This window comes from Mercenaria mercenaria, chromosome 15 (assembly GCF_021730395.1).
Source record: "Mercenaria mercenaria strain notata chromosome 15, MADL_Memer_1, whole genome shotgun sequence".
Taxonomy (NCBI): Eukaryota; Metazoa; Mollusca; class Bivalvia; order Venerida; family Veneridae; genus Mercenaria; species Mercenaria mercenaria.
Genome location: NC_069375.1, coordinates 4,061,239 through 4,085,154, shown reverse-complemented (window position 1 = coordinate 4,085,154; position 23,916 = coordinate 4,061,239). Strand labels below are relative to the sequence as shown.

The window sequence follows — 23,916 nt, the reverse complement described above, 5'->3', positions numbered from 1 at the left end:
GACTACAGTATCACATCATAAAACTAGTCAAATATACAACGAAATGTGATCTTGACGTCGTCATGTGGTTACGGCAATAGAACTGTCACCTCAGAATAAGTGTATGGATGGTTCGTTTACGGTTTAATTTCTGACGCATTTCTGAAAAAACGGCGGCTATGAGTGATCTAAATGCGATATTTACATAATGTATTGATTACTGCAAAAAGGAAAGAAGAGCGCAAGTTGATATAAGTCTTACAGAAAATAAACTTCAAAAACTTCAAGAAAATTGTTTCCAAATGAAGCTGAAATAGATACCCCGAAAACGAAAATAAACTGCATATTACGAAAAACAAAAGAAACGGGAAAACAACACTGCTTGAATCCTCATTCATATCGTGAAGATACAAAGATATAAACAAACATAAATATTATGTTTCAAGGTAATTGCTGTTTTTAAATTATAAGACAAATGGTATTGATGGGTTCCTTTCAAATTGCTGTCCTTGTATTCAGTTGTGAAAAAGCTTTGTTTACTGTTTGAATTGGCATCATATGGTTGTCCTTAATGCGTTAATATTGAATAAGTAAGCTGGTTAAGACAAGTCGAAATTAAAACATCATCGTTTTGATAACTTTCTGTATTCTTGTATGAGAGTCCTGATCTTGCCATTAATTAAAAGCACAAAACATGCACACACTTTATAAAGTGGCCACCCTGAATCTGCTTATTAGGGAATAGCAATATTGCGACTCGCTACATGTAAGCCCGGTCGTGCCCAAAATTTTCGACCCTAAGTGTACCCTGCTACCTATACAACTTTAAAATCTAGGCCAAGAATTATTTCTATACGTATTTGTTTTGAAATAAAGTGATACAAACAGCACTGAAGAGTTTTTCCGCCATTTTTTTCTCTTGACGAAATTCCTACCAATGTAGCCTTCTCTTCTAATTTTGTTTAATTGTCAACATATCTCACAAGCTTCTCGTTACAGTCTCCGTTATATTAATGTTACTCGCGTTATCATATCGCCTACGATTGCACCGGGATACCAGGTTCTGTTTTTGGCGTATCGTGTACAGGTCTTCTCCTCGTCTTGTCAAAGATTAATAGTATCAGATCCTAATCTCATTTTACCGTATATAATGGAACCAGTAAGTTCTCATATTTTTCCTATAAACGTAAGGTGGTGTCCTACCCGTCCCGTCTCAGCAAATAGTTTCTCGTTTTGTCATACCATCTATAATGGTACCAGCTCTACGTCTAGTCATATCGCCTATAAATGCTCGTCTCAGCTTGCCAAAATTAATATCGCATGTAATGTTGAGATCAGCCCTTTAAGTCTTCGTCTTAAAGAGAATTCCTATAGTTTTTTTCCTTTCATAGAATTTTTTTAAATTCACATATATGATAGGAAAATTTGTCCTGAAAACAATGAACAAATAAAAACAATAGGTCACCAGGCTTGTTTTTGTGAAAAATTGTTTTGAACACACCCACTGTTGCTGAAACTGCCAGCGATTTTTCATTATTTTCAAAATTTACTGCTTTTTTATAAATACCAACCAAAATATACATCCAGGCAGCACAATACGGTTTTTTCTTTTTACAGATTTTATTATATACTTATTTGATATCATAGTCGTATTTGTAATACTCTATCCTTACAATAATGGGTACAAATGAAAAAAAATATTGTTTCATATTTACTTTTGTGAACTTTTTTCAATGAAAAATACCCATAGTGAAGAATATTTTTTTTTAATTTTGAAAAAAACTCTTTCATAGATTTTTTGCTTTTTCTTCTTGTGTATAGATAATTGTATTGTGAGCATAAAAATGGCTAAAAATGTATGGGTCACCAGGCTAAATTTTATGTTAAGACCGCTAGAATACAACACCTGTTCGGACGGAAATGGCGCGAACCTGGCCAAATTGATTACATGTATGTCTGCTAAAAGTTTTTAAAAAGTTTTAAAAATTCTTAATTCTTTCTATAATTGAATACTAAATAATCTGAAAGGTGATATTGTCTTATCAGTACTAAGTCAATTATCTTACATTATATGAACAACACTGTCTTTGTACTAAAATGCGATGTGAAAACACAACCACAAAAACAGCAAGACACCTGTCAGGCATGATACTTGTCAATACAACATAAACCAGTATCAACATTTGATTACTGATATAACTTATCAAAATGGTTATTTCATTCAAAATTCCTCATATTTAAGATTGTCTGTAACATGTTTCAACAAATGTTGACCTCAGTTCAGATTTCCATAGAAAGTGTCGGCTGCGCAGAAAGATGCGCATAAAAAACTATAGGAATTCCCTTTAATTCGCAAATGTCTAATAAGGCATAAAAAAAAATATGTTTGTTTCCTGTAACATGCTGAAAAAAATGGGGGTCGGTAGGTAGGGAATTTTTTTTTTCTTTTTTTAATTTTTTTTTTTAGTAGGTGTCAGAACATTTCAGTGTTTAGTAACCTTATTATCGCCAATTAACTGCCTAATCAGGCCTCAACCTTAACTTTTTTCAGCAGTTGCCAGCAGGTTCACCAACTGCTAAAATCTAGTAGACCTGCTCAGACTTTAGTGGACCTCCAATTCTATCTCATAAATTGTGATGCTGTAGACGTCATAACTTCATATGACTCAAAGAAACAGGACTTATTTCTAAAAAATTAAAAATGGAAGACTGTAGCAATCTGTTATCCCGAAAAATAATTATTTTGAAAAGTGTCCCAAAATATGGACACAATCAGCACCAGTGTTGAAAGTGAAGAAAAAAAAACATCAACAATTATCGGTAATCATTCTGATGATAAACTATGTAATTGGCCTCATTTTCATCATCAATTAACACCCCCTCAAAGAGCTAAACGAAGTGTGTCGGTTATTGTGGCATCTGCAGTGGAGATCAAAGCGGTATAGTTTCCACGAGATTGTCATTGCATTACGTCATGTTTTCGCGCCATGTGACACATCACTGTCTGATCGTACTTTTTCGATTCCTTTAATTGTTGAGAAGAAATCAGTAAAAAAGTTTTTTCTTTAATGTTTTAAAAGCGAATGTGCAATATCCCGAATAAACTGACATGTAAATGTGTCAGACCGTGAACGATGCTGACCTATTTGCCCTCAAGAAATTTACATTATTGTTTGAGAAGAATATCTAACAAAGTGTTGTGTCAAAAAATATATGTACGAAGACTCATTTAAAACTTATTAAAAATCGCAACGACATCATACTGCCTCATTTTAAAACCACATTTCTATTTACGTTCATGAGGTCACGTAACCTATTCTGCTGTGCTAACAGAAATCTGTTTGCCAAAAAATCGTTTTACTCCATGTATTTAAATTGCTGCCGCTTTTTCATTATTTAAGATTTTTTAATTGTGTTTTTTTTTGTACTTTCTGGTCAAAAGTCTGAATTTTATTACCATAGTATGTACCGTTTATATACTTTAAAAAGGAAATAAATAATCAAGATGTTTGAAATTTTACAAAACATTATATGAAAATTTGATCGTTTTAAAAGAATTTTGCCTACATTCCTGTCGATATCTTACTAAAATTGTTATAGAATTCAAACTGTATTAGTTCTCAAGCGGTGTTGAATACCTGAAGCGATTATATTAAAAAAAGAATGCACTACGCGCGTTTTTTTGTGTCAAAAGTAACTGCGATGTAAATTAAGTATTACGATAGGGCGCACGTGCTTGTGGAATGGAAAATTACCAGCATGACGTTTTGATATTTTTACGACTCGCGGGTAAATTCCAGTCAATCCAGGTAATTTTGCCTGATGTAATTACTCAATTTGGTAAAGTTACCACGTAAAAACCACTCACCCGATCGGTGGAGTAGTCCATTCGTGCTATCCTGACTTTAACTCGCCAATGCTTATAACTGTAGAATGCCGTACTAAGGCAAAATCAACTTTCGTTTTGTGAATTCGCCGATATGGATACGATCCCCCACCCCCCACCACCCCTAATTTTTCACTTTAAGGGTTTTATTTTATTTGCAGACCGTGACTGAAAATTGGTTGACCATCGGTCTACCCAACTTTTGATAGTGGACCTGCCGATATTTTTGGTTGCGTCGGTCCAACGGTCCACCGCTAAGGTCGAGGCCTGAATTTTAAATTACTAATCAAATAAAATTGTTGAAAATTTGCTCCCGCCTTTCAATAACAGATGTTGTTCATACAAGTTTTTTTTTCTACACTGATTCCTTTTGTTCAGTAAACATTGTGTAACAGGCAAAGTTCATAGTTTTGCAGACAGACATAGCTTTGGGCCGTTTTTGCCAATTAGAGATTTTCGGGGCCACAATTAATCTTTTGTCGCAAATGGCTCAAGTGCAACCGACAGCGTGACCCCTGAACAAGTGGTACAAACATGATAATAGACTGCTCTTCTACGAATTGTTTATCAATTAACGTTTACACCTTGATCAATAAACACCTTTCATAATGAAGTACTAAATACAAACCGCGAGATAACCACGTGTCAGTCGGCGCGTGGCGTGATTGACATCTGTCAGTAGCTAATTAGTATATGACGCTCCGCCTACTGCCATACTTCCGCTTGTGGCGGCGAACAGTATTGAAATTCACCGAGATTTTGATTGACAAGGGGCAGAACTTTTGAACTCGATATGCATCAAAGAAAACTTCTCGATTTTCGCGGGTCAAAACCCGGAACCTCGACAAACAGGCTTTTCGCCATGTTGTTTCATGTCGACAGAACCAGGAACGTTCGTGACTATGCGCGACGAGGTCGGGTACAACTAAATTATCCCTATAATCAATAAAGACATGATCAGAATCTCGAATTTCAGCCCATAAAAAAATTGCGGTCGGCGGTAAAAACTTACGGTCGGTCGGGTTACAGGAAACAAACATATTTTTTTTTAGGCCTAATTTGTTTTAAGACGGTACACGATTGTTTTGTCCTACTTGTTTGAGTGCGTTTGTATGCTTGTGAGTCTAAACCGGTACGGTGCTCTACCGTTTTCTTGTATCTTACTTGTTCGTTTTTCTTTGTTTAGTTGGGTGTGGTTGTGTGTTTATCTTTGGTACATGAATGTCTGTGCTATTGTGGTTTACGTTGTAGTGTGACTGTTATTAAGGAACGTAGCATTCCCTTTGTATATTCATCCTTGTTCTATTATCCCCTTCAAATTCTTCCCCCAACTCAATTTTACCCCTTACCATTTCCTTCCCCTCTATATTTGGCATAAATTATATGTACTTGTTAGATGTCTGAAGCAAACCGTATGTAATATTTTTCCAATACAGCTTCGTTTTGTTGTGGGCCTACTTTGCAAATGCGTGGCTCTGGGGCTGTGTTTTTGGTGTTCTGTGCTTCCGAGAAATCTACCCTTACTTATCATCTTTTGGTGCTGATTGTATGTATAATGATCGCCTTCATAAGATTTATCACCAGATCTTCTTTCGTTTATACAGTACCTTACCCTCTTCAGATCAGCTAACCTCGGTATCTTCTTGCTTCTTCAAGTATAATTTACTTACAACAACTCTTTACAAAGCATAGTTCTTTTATTTTCACACCATCACTATCCCCAATTTTTGCATTCACAATAAACATAGGTGTACATTTATAACAGCTGACAGATTACAACATGTTTTATACTCACCGGTATCCAGTTCATATTCCGGCCTGCTAGGAAATAACCACCTGCACTGCCTCTGTTCTTTCGGGAACTCTGTAATGATAACAGTACATATTAGTTAAAATATTGAGCAATTAATAAATCTAAATATTAAGGTCATTTTAACAAGGATAGAAGAAATAAGCCTCTTGGTATGCCTCACCCGCAAAAAGTCACTTCAACATGTTTTCAGTCAGACAAAACAATCGTGTACCGTCTTTTCAAAAGTAGGGACATGCATGTTACACGAGTGATGTGCATTTTACAGAAATTTATTCCACCAGCTACCATATTTCCATATTCTAAGCTACAAAGCTAAAAGGAAGTAGAAACATTTTTTATCTCAGAGAAATTTATGAAATGATTGTCTCACTTTAACAGATTATTAATTATATGAATAAATGCAACGAATCAAAGTGAAGATTAAAACCTGCTAAACAGTATCAAGACTTTAATATGACAGATTAAGAGAGCATGTTACAACAGCAAATCTTCGCGTATTTATATATGTTCCCATCAAGCTGGTTACTGGTATCGTTTCTTTCCTAACAAGAAGGATACAAAGACGCCATGAACATGTTTCTGCAGTTGCATTAAAAATATATTTTATCAGGTACCGAACCATATAAAGAACCTTTAATGTGCACGTTTGCTTAATATTATAAAATGTTTAACTTGTACAAATCGATATAAACAGACAGCCTTAGTAACCATTCCCGATTTGACAAGAAAAAAACAAATGCGTCTTTTGGAACATTTATCCTGGAAGTCACCACTTATATTTTTATTCGCATTAAAAACGAAGTATGATAATATAAAGTATCATAATATAACGGCACTATCATCGTGAAATGTGTCTCTGGGTCTACTCCCTGTTTAATATTCTAAACAGAATAAAGAATTCCAGCTGCTTAATGTACTTTTGATATGTACATAAGCGAATACCCCATTTTTCATAGTTAACAGATGGATCTTCTCATACTATGATATTTCGACTTTAATATGACATATGCGTCTTCTATTTCAACTACAACTATTTCTAATGTGTGTTTACTGTTTAATGACCTGTAATCTGAATAGTCAGATAAGTACTTCTATTTTGAAGGGGTAGGACGCACTGAGCATGCGAAATTGTGAAAATGATGGCTGTAATGTATTCAGTTACGATTCTCTTTAGTGACCCATTTAAGAAAATGATATGGTGTGATTTTTTTTATTATAACCCCCGCCGTTTAAACGGCTTCACAACTTTTCTTTGATATCAAATTCGTTATTTGGGTATGCAGGTCCAAATTTAATAATTATCAATATAAATTTGATCAACTGACATCAAGTGGCTGATCAACATTCAGTGGCGATGTTCCTGACATAGATCGACATTTACTGGCAATGTACCTGACGTAGATGAACATTCAGTGGCAATGCCCCGATCGAAGATCATGTTTCAGTGGCAATATCTCCGACATTTACTGACGCAATGGCGATGTCCCTGACGTAGATCGACATTCAGCGGCGATGTCTCTGACGAGTTCGATATTCAGTGGCGATGTCTCTGACGTAGATCGACATTCAGTGGCGATGTCTCTGACGTAGATCGACATTCAGTGGCGATGTCCCTGACGTAGATCGACATTCAGTGGCGATGTCTCTGACGTAGATCGACATTCAGTGGCGATGTCTCTGACGTAGATCGACATTCAGCGGCGATGTCCCTGACGTAGATCGACATTCAGCGGCGATGTCTCTGACGAGTTCGACATTCAGGGCGAGTGTGTCTGCATGACGTAGATCGACATTCAGTGGCGATGTCTCTGACGTAGATCGACATTCAGTGGCGATGTCCCTGACGTAGATCGACATTCAGTGGCGATGTCCCTGACGTGATCGACATTCAGTGGCGATGTCTCTGACGAGTTCGATATTCAGTGGCGATGTCTCTTACGTAGATCGACATTCAGTGGCGATGTCTCTGACGTAGATCGACATTCAGTGGCGATGTCCCTGACGTGATCGACATTCAGTGGCGATGTCCCTGACGTAGATCGACATTCAGTGGCGATGTCCCTGACGTGATCGACATTCAGTGGCGATGTCCCTGACGTAGATCGACATTCAGTGGCGATGCCTCTGACGTAGATCGACATTCAGTGGCGATGTCCCTGACGTAGATCGACATTCAGTGGCGATGCCCCTGACGTATATCGACATTCAGTGGCGATGCCCCTAACATAGATCGACATTCAGTGGCGATGACCCTGACGTAGAATGACATTCAGTGGCGATGTCCCTAACGTAGATCGACATTCAGTGGTGATGTCCTGACGTAGATCGACATTCAGTAGCGATGTCCCTGACGAAATTTAACTTTCAGTGGCGATGTATTGACGTAGATCAACATTCAGCGGCGATGTCCCTGACGAAAATTTACATTCAGTGGCGATGTCTTGACGTAGATCAACATTCTACAATCGTAGTTGCTTTGGTCGTAGTTCAACATCATTGTCATTGAATGTCAATCAATTATATTTTTACATATTGCAAAATGTGTTGTATTTTATATATTGCATAATGTGACTCGCTGTATTACCAATGTTCTCTGTACGTTGTATATTGATGCTTTGTTCATGGGCCATAAATGGCTTATTACAAATAAAGAATATCATATCATATCATATTTTAATGTTAATCTTCGACCTGAACAATTTAATGTTGGCTCGGATCAACATGATAAAACATTGATTTTATCGATTTTTAGTATTGATCAGTAAACATAACTTTGTCGAATGCTGATTTGACATATGAACCTTTTTGACTGATGATGATGTTTACCTGAATGTACACTGATTTTCGGAATACAAACTATGTTTTAACGTTGATCTATGATATGAATGTACTGGTAACATTTGATATGCGATGCTGACATATTTTGAAAGTTGGTCTGTGACTTTTTAAAGCTTGAAATGTTTATCTACGGCCTTAATATTTGCTTCTTTAACATCTAGTGTCGTCAATACTATAGCTACCTTTTATTCAACTTGTCTTTAATATCTAGTGTCATTAGTACTTTAACTACCTTTGTACTACAGTAAGTGATTAACCTTTGGCCTGCTGGCTGCAAGTGATTCAGCCTTTGCGACCAGTTCAGACCAAGATCAGCCTACACGTCCGTGCAGGCTGATCATGGTCTGCACTGTTCGCTATTCAGTCAATGGATTTTCAGTGAACACCCTTTAGTGGCACCGCCAAAATTGAATGATGGACCAGTCCATTTTAGATATTTATCAAGATAAGGGTTAAGGAGCAGGTAATTCAGACTAGTAAACAATAAAAAAAAAAGTTGTTAACAGAAGTCAGTCATACTTTATTTTGCATTGTTCGCATCAAATATGGACCTTAAGTGCGACCGGATGTTTGACTGTGTAATTTTAAAATAAAGACAAGTACACTTATCAGAATGATGTCCTGTCAGACAGAGTGAAAGATTATTTTACAACTGTTTCGAAAGTACGAAATTATCTCTCTTAAAAGGACAGGAAGAGATCCTATTATCAAGTAACTCTTTTCGTTTGTTTGTTTTGGGTCAACAGTATTTCAGTTATGTAACGGCGGGTAGTTAAGGACTATGCTATTTCGACAATGCAAAATTCGTATGTAAAACTGAGATTGTCGTAACAACGCGAGAAATGCACGGGGATCAAAAAGAAACTAATAATTATAAGTAAATGTATCTCCGAATAAATTATAAAGTATCAATGACACTCAAAAACATGTCCCAACAGTGCACTAGAAGAAAATGCATAGAAATTTTCGGGGTAAGTATTTGGTACCGTAAGTCTCTCATATATATACAATATATATATTCTTCAATCAAGGATATGTCAGTGTAAATGAGCTGAGCGTTAGCTTTCTAAGAAAACGCCGTTAAACTATGTTACACGAATCACACGTGCACCGCTCTTTTACAAAACTGTGTCCGCCATGTTTTCTTCAGTGAACGAAATAAAAGGAGTATTTTACCTTAGATTTCCTTATTGTAGAGTACGACTGACTTTCTAATCTAAATAAAACATCACCTTTTTATAACATCCCACTGTCCGATCTTTCTTATCACTTAACGATCACTCACAATTACAAAATAAAACCAACGTGTCATCAAAATTATCACTTTACACGGCTTCATGGACATCACGGCCTACTAACATTAAATTTGTAATCATGCGCCAACCAAACAAATGATGAAAGATCGGTACTTTTTCAAAGACATGTTTTATTTCCTGTAATTTTCTGATATTCTAACCTTCAAACAATCGAATTGTATGCACAGAAATAACGAAACATTTATGCAATATAGCTTTTAGTATAAATTTTGGATCTATTTTTTTCCAGCCCAACAACAGACATGTATATGTCACAAACCCGGTCTGTCCTCGAAATCAGTGTCAAAGGTTACTAGAACATAAATACAATAAATAAACAACCGCTTACTATGTTCTTGTAAGTCCTGTAAGATGAAACGGCTCGTGTTTATACATTCATATATATTCCGTATCGGGAACATTGACAATCACAAGTCGATCCTTACCACGAACATGAAAACAGTAAGGACTATCTCTGTAGGATAGTCTCCGTTATTTGGGCTACAACTTATCCGCCACCCTGTACCTGTGACGTCACTTGTAATCCTATACGTCACTTTCTTTCTCGCGGTCTCACAATTGGAGCCCAAGTACAAGAATAAATCAAAAGATTGAGAAAGTTTTTTTTTTGTTCTACTTGGACAGATACATGTTTATTTATAGATCTAATCACAATTGATGATAGGTCTATGTACGTGACCCAGTTAGACATTATGCAACGGAGGCAACGTTTAAAAGGCGAAAAGCTGATGTTATCCTGGAGAGAGCGGCTTGACATATTATGACGGGCACGTTTAGAAAAAAGGGCGAAAGAGCTTGACTTGTGTATCCCTGCAGAGCAGCGGCCTTTGAGAATGGTGGAAATGATGGCACGGACAACACTGGAAGAAACGTACTTACGTAGGGCAAATCAGCACATGATGGAAAAGCCGATGGGGTCCAAGTGTGGCAAAGGCAATGGGAAGAGTGATGTTGGTCAAAATATTGGTTCTGATAAAGGTGATCTCGATTTTTTTATGTTCTGCAGGGGCGGCGAAATCTGATTTTGTCTTGCTTGTCCGTTTTTGTCAATTGCTATTTTGTACTTGTCCGTACTGCAGTACAATAGTTATATAGAATCTAGTTAATTCTGGTCAAAATTCACTTTTCCGTACAAGCTTTGGGACAACCTGGGCAATATGGACAATTGAATTTGCCGCCCCTGGAGTTCTTATTACATACTTATTTAGGTTTGAAATCTCAGAGGCTGTAAATCTATTAAGATTGTGGTAGGAATTGGATCTAAATAGACTTAGCTAATTTATTAGATCTGGTGCCAGTTCGAGAGTCAGGTTGTCTGGCAAGCTCATGTTTAGACCAAAATTAAAGTCACAAAAATAAGGTCTACAGAAACATGGAACAATGCCTTTATAGATCTAGTTTAGCATGTCATCAATGAAATATAAAGGAGGTTATTAGTTATTACATATAGATGTATATAAACACAGAGCTAATATGGTCCGGTGCAAAGCGTATAAGAATCTTGAAGCAGGTTTGGTTGGTAAGAATATGTCGATTAACGTCGTTATAGAATTTCATTTATTTTTTGTTAAGACTGACTACGTAACGAACTTTGCAAGTGGCTCATGTACATGAACATACCACAACAGCTGCGCACAATGCTTGTGTTTAAAACAATTAAAACTTAAAAGTAATGTTTTTACTTCAGTTTCAGACAGTGTTACTGTATACTTCAAACTTAGCTGTCCGTATACACATGTATGTTTGTCTTGTAAAGGAAATATATCTAGTCCCAAAGATTTAAACGGTCTAATCAATAAAAACAGAATTAAGCAGTTGGTTATTTACCCTAATAAGACGGATAAAACATTTTACTGGATGGTTTCAGTTTTGGCTTTAAATTGAACTACATGTATATTATTAGTGTTCCAGGAACACTTACGAAGCAAAACACAAGGGAAAAGTAGCCGACAGGGTCTCTAGGCTTGGCAATTCAGTTCTTTTTTCCAAAACGAGACATCAAATATGCATTTAAAGCTGCTTCCCGCCTTTTTCGGGAATCTTTACTTGCTAGGCTCTCAAGTGGGTAAAATATTATTTTGTTTAGTGTCTGGCAATGGGCCTAAGTATTTATTGTGCTATGTTGGGAAAGGTTTCTAAATTTATTCTTTATCTGGTAGCTAACTTATCATTACAGATCGCAAATTCTACCTGAGTGATTTCATTTTTGCAATCAGAGATAAGTCTTACGATAATGAAATTCTGCTCGACTGTTAACAGTTGATATGAACAGGTTTGCAAGGACTTGTTATTCCAATAGCGGAGAAAAATCACTTGGTCCTGTCACAGGGACAATTCTTGTATTTTTGAGTCTTGGATTGATACCAATTAAGATCAAAAGGGTTCTGCAAACAAAAGTTTTTTTTTAGCTCTTTGGGTTACTTCAGTCATTTTTGTGTTAAAGCACGGTTACCCTTCATGAATTACAATTTTGGTTAGGTTCACTTTCATAATTAGTGTCATGAGGTCTAGTAGGACTTTTATCAGACGGTTGTTTGACGCAATGATGGGTTATTACAAATATTCTACCATGGTCGGTTGTTCATTGAAAGGAAGGCATACTTGCATATTTTGGTCCAATTTTCATGAAATGTTAAAATGGGTAGAACATATTCAGAGCAAATATAGTTATCTATAATATTTTATGCTAACCGATGGAATCTGGATTCTGTCAGTGAGATATAATCCGTATCACTCACTGTTTATGTGCCGGTCTACTTGTACATTGTGTATGAATTTTAAGTTATTTGCTTAAAACAGGATGAAAATTGTAGTCGCACTTTGTTCTTTACAGTATATTTCTCGATTCAAATTATTTACACTTACATTTACACTTTCATAACATTTATAAAACAGGAAATATATTAGTAAGATGGAACTTAATGTCGTGTGCGTCTTTCTAACGTCACAACACGTCTGAGTGACGTAATGGTCGTTTACGCGCGTTGTTTTCCCGTGTGAATATGGAATATATCTCACCTCGAATATGGTTATACAGTTAAACTGATATAATATTTTTCATACGGAAATTGCTGATGGTGCTTAATTCGGGGCGGCTTGTTACTTCAACTGGAAGTGGTGTTCCTTTCAGTGGCCTTGTACTTTGGTCACAACCCGATAATGAAAGACATGACTGTTCTGCAAATGGTGCCAGTGTAACTGTGTTGTTGGCAAACTGTCTTTGGGGTATATTTCGGCCAACAGAAATGTAATTTTGTAGATGATAGATGTAATAGGCATTCGTTGAGGACTTAAAATAAAGTCTGAGGTCGTAAGGCCATTGCTCATTTATTTTAATAACAAACCAGTATTAGGAACTAGTTCTCTGCGTTTAAAAAAAAAAAAAAAAAACCGTAACAACTGCTGCGGGACTAGTTTGACCGAAGAAGTTATTAAAATGAAGTGGCCGTTAAGGTGGAAATCTGTAGCTTTTAAAAGTTACGTTCAAAGTCCGTTCTTCTGTCAAAGTTCATAAGTTAATACTGTCTGTGTGTATGAAATATTTGTTTCTGATTCGTTAAGATTCGAATAACTCGTTAATGGTTAGTAACTTTGGTTTAGTGACAATAATTTGGTTAAAGTGGAAATATGAGCATTTTTTCAAGTAAAAATCAGCTGAAATAGATGTGTGTGAAAAGGAGACAATTATAGCTTTTAACCCATAAACCAAACTCGTCCTGTTACCAGTACGAAATAATAACTTTCCAAATATGACTTTTCTTATTTTGACTGGGGCAGTCTTTTTTTGAAAAGTCAAACTGCACGCAGTAGTTGCTTCCCTTCAACTATAGAAATCTCTACCTTTAGGTAAGGGAAATCACTGCGTAGAAGATTGCAGAAAAGAACTATAATTTCATTTGTCCGATAACCTTATTTCTAAAGCATCAACTTCAATTACTTATGCGGCATTATCGTAATTTAACAAATTTAAATGTACAGCAACCGAAAATTGCTTTTATAAAACATTCTCCAAAAACACAGTATGTGCAGTAAGATGCGCATAATGCCACTTTAATAGTACATCTACTCATAATGTACTAGCATTATATGACAGCACCAACAGTAAAATGGGCGGTTTGTTCATTCATAATACGTAATGGATTCTTTCCTGCGTGCAAACAGCCTGAAGGTCCGAATTTTGGGTTGAAAGGCAGAGAAACCTGGTACTCGTGACGCAATTATCACTTTCATTTCATTTCAGTCTGATATTTACATCTAAAACGTCTGAAAACAGGCGTCATCAATAATAATTAAATCATGAGAATATAAATCATAAGCTTATCAGTACAAAAAAAAAAAAAAAATATTTTGTTTGTTTTTGGTATTACTTTTATCTCGTGAACAGAAAACGTTATGTTGAAATATTCTGCTTTAAAAACTGTAAAAAAAAACAATTATTAAATACATTTACATGCATAAACGTAGCACAGGTGTTCAGAAGGCGTAATCGATTTGTTCGTCTAACTTTATTCGGGTGTTCATGAAGGAACCAGCACAAGAAAATATAATATGAATTGATATCTCTAAAGATCTGTTTTGTTTTCAATTTTCGCCATTTAACTTTAAATCGTGGTAAATATACAAACAGTACTGCGTTAATACACTAAGAATTAGCCTAAGACGCTCTTCCGATTATCTGCTATCCATTACCAGTACCTGACTATGATAGTGATGTAATAAAGCTGTGACGAATGTGACCAATGACGAAAAAACGAATCGATAATGTAAATCGGTGGGTGACTTTCTTCAGACATTACATATCGTAGATCTATATTTCACAAGACAAGCACAGTAATAAATTTGCTATTCCGAAATATTTTCATTTCGCCATTGAATCCTCATTATGCTTGTAATCATGTCTGAAAGACTGAAATAACAAAATTTTGCCGATTTTATATAGTGGCTGATGGTGATTCTATGAAAGGTAACTCTGTGCAGAGTTTGGGACTCTGTCTGCAATGGAATACGCGTGTTAACTGCAAGCGCATAAATTCATGTTCTTTAATCGGGGGAATATTACGTTTTACACTCTTATATGATCTCAATACGAAGTTCCAAAGCGAGTTTAATGCAGATATGGTTCATTTGTCGTCCACGGGCAATGATTTATTTTGAGCAAATTGATCAGCATTAGAAACTGTATAAGCAGGGAACACCACTGCTAGACACACAATTTAAGGCTGGGCACGGCATTTTTTTTTTTCTCAGTAGGGAGATTCGCCTTAGCCAATCTGAAATTGGCGGTGGCCTCCTACTTAAGCTTGGGGACTTCTCCCCAGCCTTCAGTAGGAGGCCTGTGGCGGCCGGCGAATCGTTTTAAACCGATGCCGGTGATAATGCCCCTGTTTCCCAGGGCCTTATCGCATAAAGCATCAGTGTGATTTGTATGAACTCGTTTGGAGTTTGCCAAAATTTGTGACGAATGACATTTGTTGACTATTTGCTGTACACTATTGGTGGATTTTATAATACATTTGTGTTTGTTTATGGGATGTGTTAAATGACATTTGCTTACTATTTGCTGAACTATATTAGTGATTTTATATATATTTGTTATGCTTAAGGGATGCCCAAACGGGATTTTGAAGTATTGCCCGGTATCCCGATTTAAAAGATTAATTGGAGCCGTGCCCATTATAAGCCATTCGTTAAAACATTAATTTGATGAACAAGACATTCATAGATACATCAAAAGCTCGCATTGTTTTTTTTTTATAGTTTGTGTATATTGAATTTGAAAGTAAAATTGATGAAATTTACATTTTGTTTTGTCATTGTAGTCCCAAATAATAAGACTATCTCTGTAGGATAGTCTCCGTTAATTTAGGGCTACACTATCCGCCACCCTGTACTGTGCGTCACTGTAATCCATACGTACTTTCTTCTCGCGGTTCGCGCAATTGAGAGCCGTCAAAAGTCAAGGGAAATATAAAAAATACCGCCGCCCTCTCGGCAACATTATAAAGAATTACTATCGACTTTGATGTAACATGATCATTTCAGTTATGTTATCACAATCAGTTATTATGAATGTTATGTGTGCTGCCAAGTTTTATGTGTTTCAGTGCACAGTATTATGGTCAGACGAATACTTATGTATCGGTGTTTATGGTCCAGCGAACAGTCCCTATGCACGGCGTTAGGTCCAGACACAGCCCTTATGGTACGGCTACCTCTAGGTAGACATCCAGTGCTGAGGAAATTTTATGCTGGTTTTAGCGTGTACATTATTTCTAGGAAGCGCCGGCGAATCGTTTTAAAACGGATGCCGGTGATATGCCCTGTTCCCAGGCCACATTATGCATAAAGCATCAGTGCATTGTTGAACTCGTTTGAGTGTTGCCAAAATTTGACGAATGACATATGATGACTATTGCTGTACACTATTGGTGATTTATAATACATTTGTGTTTGTTTATGGATGTTAAATGACATTTGCTTAATTTGTGAACATTTAGTGATTTTATATATATTTGTTAGCTTAAGGTGCCCAAACGGGATTTTGAAGTATTGCCGGTATCCGATTTAAAAATTAATGACCGCCCATTAAAGCCATTGTTTAAACAGTTATCTTGATGAACATGACTTCTAGTAAAACATCAAATAGTCGCATTGTTTTTTTTTAAGTTTGTGTATATTGAATTTGAAAGTAAAATTGATGAAATTTACATTTTGTTTTGTGATTGTAGTCCCAAATAATTACTTTTATGTCTTTGTTTACATTTCAAAAGTAACTATTCACATATACGTTCAAGAACGTAAATTTCGTGCTTTCCGACCAACATGGTGTGTAAACTTCTGTATTTAAAAGTATGGTGTATTCGGCAAACCATTTGTAACTTCCGACGTGGTAAATGTCATTGTCAGTTATGTTTACGAAATTTAATTGAATATTTATGTTTTATACTTGCAAAAGAAAAACTTGATGGTCATGGTCGCTGGCTTGGAATTCCTCGCCCATCACCGACGTGGGATCAAAAACCCACTTGAGGTGTGAACCTTTTCACGTAAGGAAGCCATCCAACTGAGGTTAGTGTCTCGATCTAGGTACTAGTCTGAGCCTCAAAAAATGTCTGGAGGGACCCCTGGAGCCTTTCACCACCAACAATACCTGGGAAAAGTTCATTGTGTCGTTTCGGTGTTACTCACAATCAAACAAAATAAACATTGTTCCCGTTTTTGTTTGTTTGTTTTATATAAATGAATATGCAAAAAGGGTTTGTTTGTTTCAGTGTAACGTCAAAATATAATATTACAATTATATATCAACAGTGAACGCCACATGCATTATTTGTTCACGAGGGGTTATGCTTTAATCTTACAGGTAAAACAAATATATTCCTATTGTATAAAGGGTAAAGGTAAATATATATGTATATGTGTGTGTACTCGTGGAATTAAATGTTAAGTGTAAAAAGTATATATTCACAGTTCAAATCATCCATGCTAAATAATACGTACGATATGTTTGCTTTCTCACTGTCTAACATGTTCGAAATGATTTATTCGATTTTTATCATAGAGTTCTAGTTTATTTTTCACCTTAAATTAAAGCAAACGTGTTCAATATAATTTTAAACAAACTCTGAAGTTTAGTAGGTAGTAGCATTCTCTAGGTCAATGGTATTTTTATTACCTTCTGTAGTCAGTCATTATCTATTGTGAAAAAAACTCTTTTTAACCAAAGTGGAAAAATTCAGGTACTTGAAGATGCAGCTTTCTAAAGTTAGAATTCTCGATGTCATTTGTCAGACATACCTTGTAAATAAATAATATTATTACAAAATTAATACTGCTATTTCTTTTGTTGCACTTTGCGGACTTATGATAAAGTTATTTATGTGCATCTGTTCACAACGAAGCACTGACCCTGAGGACTATGTATGGGAAAATATAAGAGTGAACTAAGTGTTGACTGAAAAAGGGCAATATTTATTTTGCCGAACAATACCTTAACAAATATATATTTTCACATATCTGGGCGAAAAATACCGCTTAACAAATATATATTTTCACATATCTGGGCGAAAAATACCGCCATTGCAAAACAATACATTAAAAAAATATATATATTTTCACATGTCTGGGCAGAAAATACCGCCGAAAAATACCTTAACAAATTTATATATTCACATATTAGGGCGGATATAACCGCCGAAAGCATATCAAGAAATGTAGATGAATTTGCATATTAAGAGAAATCTTTCAAAATTAGAAAATTGTCACTTGAAAGAGGAGGCGGAATAGCATGTGGTGGTAAGATAAAACCAGAAATTAGCCAAAATAAAATTAAAGAAAGAAGCGTGCTATTCACTCTTGAATGCTGACGAAGAAGGAAGATGCCGTTTCACGATTGGTTCAACGGTATAAAAGGAATTCATTGATTGGCTTTTACCGTAGTATATAAATTAACATATTTCAGAATAGGACTGATTTGCTCCAAATGTACAACAATGACATAAATAATTTTATCTACCTATAAAATTCATATATATATGAGCAGTACAATTCCTGTAAATGAGCACTACGTAAGCGCTCAGGCCCCTCTCGCACACCATACCTATAGTTCGGACTTCTTTAATGTGTAAAGGCATGTGCACAAAAATGACAAATTTTGCCAACACCTGGTAAATTGTAATGTGTTTTTTAGAAAAGTAATAAACGGAAATAGAAAAATAGCTCTCAGCTCATTTACACGGATAGTTTAGCTTTATTATGTATGTTATACTTTTTCGCAGTTATGCACGATGACATAGAATACTTACCCCGAAAATTGTGACACGAACATACTGATAACTTTTCCCACTTTACTTTTTGAATTAAAGTAAGAGTTCAGCACTTCATGGTTTTGATGTATTGTCACATTGGAATAACGTTTGTTTTACAGTAACTTCGAAATTAATCAGAAATAATATCATGTACCCCACCCACCTAATTCATAATTTCAAAATAGCATAGGCCTTAACCTAACCGGTGTTCCTGGATTCTGAACCAGTACAAATCTGTTCTTCACAAGTAACTATTAACTTCTTTACATGGAAGACGAATGTTTTCAGACACAGTGTATTTTAGCAAATCGTATTTTATTGAACTGTCAAATGCATATTGATTAAATGGGTGGTGCATAGAATATTTTAATCTTCGGTTGATTTTCGGTACATTCCGTTTAGTATACGGAAAGTAACCAGCAAATAAAATGGTTTATTTTTAAATCGTTTATACCTATATACGCAAGTCACGATAGCTCAGTGGTCATCGTCCATAGCTTGAAACCTGGAGTTCGTAAGATCGATACCGTTCAGTATCCGAGTTTTCTTCCACACATTTCAACAAACACTGTACATATTATTATTATTATACCAGATTTATATAGCGCCCTTTTCATGATAAACACGTTATAGCAACTGCAGCCACAGAGGGCGCGAAATCATCCTCTACTAGTACAGACACAGAGCGATCTGACCAGAGGGACAGAGTGAGATAAAGCCCCCAGAACAGACAGAGAGAACTTTTCAGATACAGACGTGTCCGGCTAACTTAGCCTAGCTCTTTTCGAACAGACAGTCTGGTTCTTTAACGTGTCCGGTGTATAGCACCGAATACACGCGAAGCCTACATGTAAAATTTTATCCAGTATTTCCTTTATTGTATTTTCACAAGTATTTTTTCTTTCATTTTTATCTCTTTCATTGGTTTCTGATTTATATATATATACTTTTTTATGTATTTCTTTTCACAGTTCATTTCACAACTATACAAATTTCATAAAAATATGAGTTACAACTACCTAAATTCGTCAATCAGTTTCATTCGCGGTGTGGGTACTGCTGTCATCGGAGTCATATAAATCATATAAATAATTGAAAATGAAAAATAAAAAATGTGCTCGATAATGGGCTCGAACCAGCGATTTCCCCGCATTCGAGCCAAATGCTGTGACCACTGAGCCACAGATACGTACGATGAGAATGTGTTTCACTTACAATACTAATACTGATATTAAGACACTTTACCAAAATATCTTTCCGTAAAACATACGTATATCACCGAAGTTGGGCCGAATATTATAATATCGAATGCACAGAGTGTGTAATGTATGCATATTTGACAGGTTAAAAAAAATAGCACAATAACAGAGAACATACGCCTCGCCCGGGGATCAAACTCACGACCCTGCGATCCGTAGATCTGCGCACTCCATATTAAGCTAAGGGGACGGGTAACTCTATTCGAAGCCTAATTTCCATATTTGATTTTGTCAAGGACGTTCCTGTTGGTACTGGTTTTATGACCGGATTTCAGTGGAGGTGAATGACCATTATAATCGTTGGGTTATCTCTTAAATTCGGTATGCATTAACATGTGCTGCCTTTCACACGTTATAATACAAAACACTCTGTTTATGTTGATATCCCAGAAGTAAGTCATTTTGTTTACAATCGATTTAAATACATACACCGTTTACAACTGGATATTATATTAATTAACATTAGCTAATTAAGTTGATTACAGACGATGGCAGTAAAAAGTACAAATAACAATGACTGACGTTAACTTTATATACGGTAGAGATGCATGATGTTACTCGGCACTCCCTGCAGTAGTAGTACACGCCTAAATTTTATGCTAATTAGGTTCATGAAACATCACATATCATCCTCATTTCTCTGGAAAATATAATCCACAAAGCAACAGCAACAACCAAAATTTAAAATTAAACGATGAAAAAAAAATCGATTCATCAATTGGCTGTAAGGGAGATCACTACGCAGGAAACAAAAGACGTATTGAAGACGTCTAAATTTGGTTGTTTTAAGGTCATGACGTCTGTGACCAGAAAAAAACGTCTTTTTATGTAATTTCACCTGCAAAATAAAGACGTCTTTTGAAAACGTTTTAAAGCCGTCATAAAAACGTCATTGTCTATGAGAAAATGCAAGTTTTCGTTCTTCTAAGCATGTAAGCACATAAACTGTTAGAAGAAACTATGATATTAGATATATATTGCATCGGAAGTTTGATAATTTCTTTACTTTATAATAGAACTGACAGGTATTGCATTTTTATTGTATATTCAAAATAAAATGTATTTACTAGCGTTCCAAAATTCATTAAAATGGACTAAAATTTGTAAATGATATTTTTGCACTTCCGAAAATGTTCCTAATTGTTATTAAATTGGACTGTTGTCTAGCTATTTTCAAAATGGTGTAATTACTTTTAATTAGTAATATTCATACAATTTAAAATATTCAGGAAAGCGATAGTATAATATTTACATTCGCCCTATTATTTTCGATTAAAACTTATGACGTTCATTTCGTATGAACAGCAATAGGCAATGCGCGAAAGTTACGTCAGCGCTGCTTAATGATAACGGGCTGCTGTTTTGACGACGTCCGCGTATAGTCAAGGAGAACGTTCCTTGGATGACGTCGCGGTTGTTCGGTCTGGTGAACAGAATGGCCGGGAAGCTGATTTGAATGTTAAATGCAACAAAATGTGTGCAATTTATATTATAATCTTGTTTACAAATGAAAAGGAAATATAATATTAACATAAGAAACGAAACTTTTTTTTCGGTGTTCATGCGAAATGAACGTCAGAATAGGATCGGTAAATCCATGATTTGCCGATATTATTCTGTCGTTCATTTTGCATGAAAACCGAAAAAAAAGTTTTCATTTCTTAAACGATTAAACTGGGATTCATTAAGAACATTTATAATACATGTTTGTAACCATGGTAACAAAGGGTCCATCTTTCTACACATGTCATCTATTAGTCACATACTTCAAAATCTGCATATCTATAGCGTGATAATATACCTCATGCCCATGCATTCTTTTTTTGCGTACATTACTGGACAATGTAGAAAGGAGCAGCTTTATATTTTCTCGGCAAAAAAGAAAGAAAAAAAGTAGCATGTCTAGTCGATATACGACATTCTTATACCGTGTCTATTTTGCTTGAAAAGATAGGTTGATGTTATAATCTACAATTGTGTAATGTGCACAGATACTTCAAGTTTAAATAACTTTTTTACAGTTTGTTGTCATCAGCTGCAAACGTTTTGTGTGATCTGCTTTTTTAGACACATCTGGAATACCCGAGTAAACTGTATACTTCTCTTGCATTGTAACAAATGTATGGCCGGTCAAATTGATTGAATTATCGATTCGCTCCGACCTTATATTGAACCACTAGATAGCCTTTAACTGAATACTGTAAATCAACACTGTTTTTTATATTTTTACAAGTGTAAGAGCCTACAATTTTAAAATTCTTCGTTTACGCTCTGAATAAATAGTTTGACTTACCCATAATCCAACGAATAGCACAAACAGGAAATACACCACTATAACCGCTAGGTCGCCGGCGTGCAGCGATGTACCTCCGACCGTACTAGACATATCCAATATTAAATCTAGTAGCGAGATCAAAATAAAACCGCTGTTATCATCGACCGTATTTCATGCGTTAAATATCGCCAATGTTTACTGAAGTGACAATTTCTTGCTGATATATAAGTTATAATTTTAACCGAAATTTTGTTGATAAGGCAGATTATATGGCCGAGTTCTAAAAATAAAATTACCTTTACCTTTACAGTACAAGGACTGGTGTTAAGTTTTTGAACTAGACTATGTCATTTCTTACTGCTCTCATTTTTAGTTTTTGGTATATGACACATTTAAGTCCTCGTGAAAATAATACACATACTTTGTTTTGCTTTTTCAAACCAGTTAAAGATTTATTATTTACAGATTAGATCAGATTGTGTATGAAATTAAATATTCATAATACCAAGGTAATCCGATTTATGATAAAAACGTTAGACATATTCTGACAACTTTAATTTAGACGAAGTTTGGAGATTGATATAGTTTAAGATACAAGATTTCAGAATTTGCGCTTGTCGCAAAATAGCAATATCACCAGTGTTTACCCGATGCATCATCAAATTGATTGATGTGCAATTAAGATTCTGGCGACACATTTGAATGCTATATAGGTCATGAATTCAATTAGCCGTGAATCCAATACTATTGGAAGTGTCTGAGCGTATACAAAAATTAAATCATTTATAATTCATACTTTGAGAATTAGGTTATAATGTGTTAGTCATTCCATGTTAAAGCATGGCAACCACGTGAGAAGGGTTCAAATACCTTGTAAGAACTACGGTGAAAATCTTAAAACAGTTTTGTATTCGTTTTGTTTTAAGGTAGTTCTGCACGTTTGAATAGAAATGTTTTCTACAATGTAGAATTTGATTAAACCCCGATTTTTCAAAACTTCAGAATATACATAGAAAATGCAGCAAATAAAAAAGATAGGGTCGTGTGCTTGATTTTTTGCTAGACTGATTTAAAAGGTTTGGACCTCACGCAATATTTCACAATGGAAGTCTATGGGAAAATCATAACTTTCATAACATTTTCGCGATTAGAAATTTTTCTACAATGTAGATTTTGATGAAACTTCTCAAAATTGTAAATAAACATGGCCTATAATTTCGTGAAATAAAATGTATAGGTCCGTGTGCTTATTTTTGAGATATTTGACCATAATTAAAGTGAACCGTTCATTTTAAGCTATTTTTAAGACATTTTTTGAATTTTTTTAACGTATCCTTTGTTTTTATATCATATTTTGACTTGAAAAATATAGGAACAGTGTCACTGCAATAAATTTACTCACAGGTATTGATGAATTCATAGAATGATTTTCATTTCCGTACGCCGAATCCAGGCTTTATTCTACGTTTTCCGGATAAATGACGTTACGCCATCACTTCCGGTATCTCAAACGTGCAGAACTACCTTAATACGAACGTATTCCTTATACCAGAGAATGACTGTGCACAGCGAATTTTTTCCACATATAAACCGCTAAATAAATAGACTGACAAAGTTGGTTCAGATTAATGTTTTTTTCTTCATACTGACACATATTTTCTCACTCTAGCCTATCTCTGATTCTATATTGTAACATTTTTCAGAAAGTGTAATAAAAGAGATACCCTTTCTCTGCCAACGGAA

The 23,916-nt window shown here is 35.4% G+C and overlaps 1 protein-coding gene across 1 annotated transcript in view; it reads right to left on the bottom strand.

The window, feature by feature from the left end:
• The window catches only part of LOC123543299 (sodium/glucose cotransporter 4-like), a 51,388-nt gene extending 28,945 nt beyond the window's left edge, over positions 1–22,443 (bottom strand). Inside the window, exons 1-2 of the mRNA XM_045329409.2 lie at positions 22,192–22,443; positions 5,661–5,729 (exon numbers count right to left, since the gene is read on the bottom strand). Coding sequence (XP_045185344.2) covers positions 5,661–5,729; positions 22,192–22,284 — 162 coding nt within the window. The 5' untranslated portion in view covers positions 22,285–22,443. The remainder of the gene's footprint in view (positions 1–5,660; positions 5,730–22,191) is intronic.
• Positions 22,444–23,916: the final 1,473 nt, after the last annotated feature.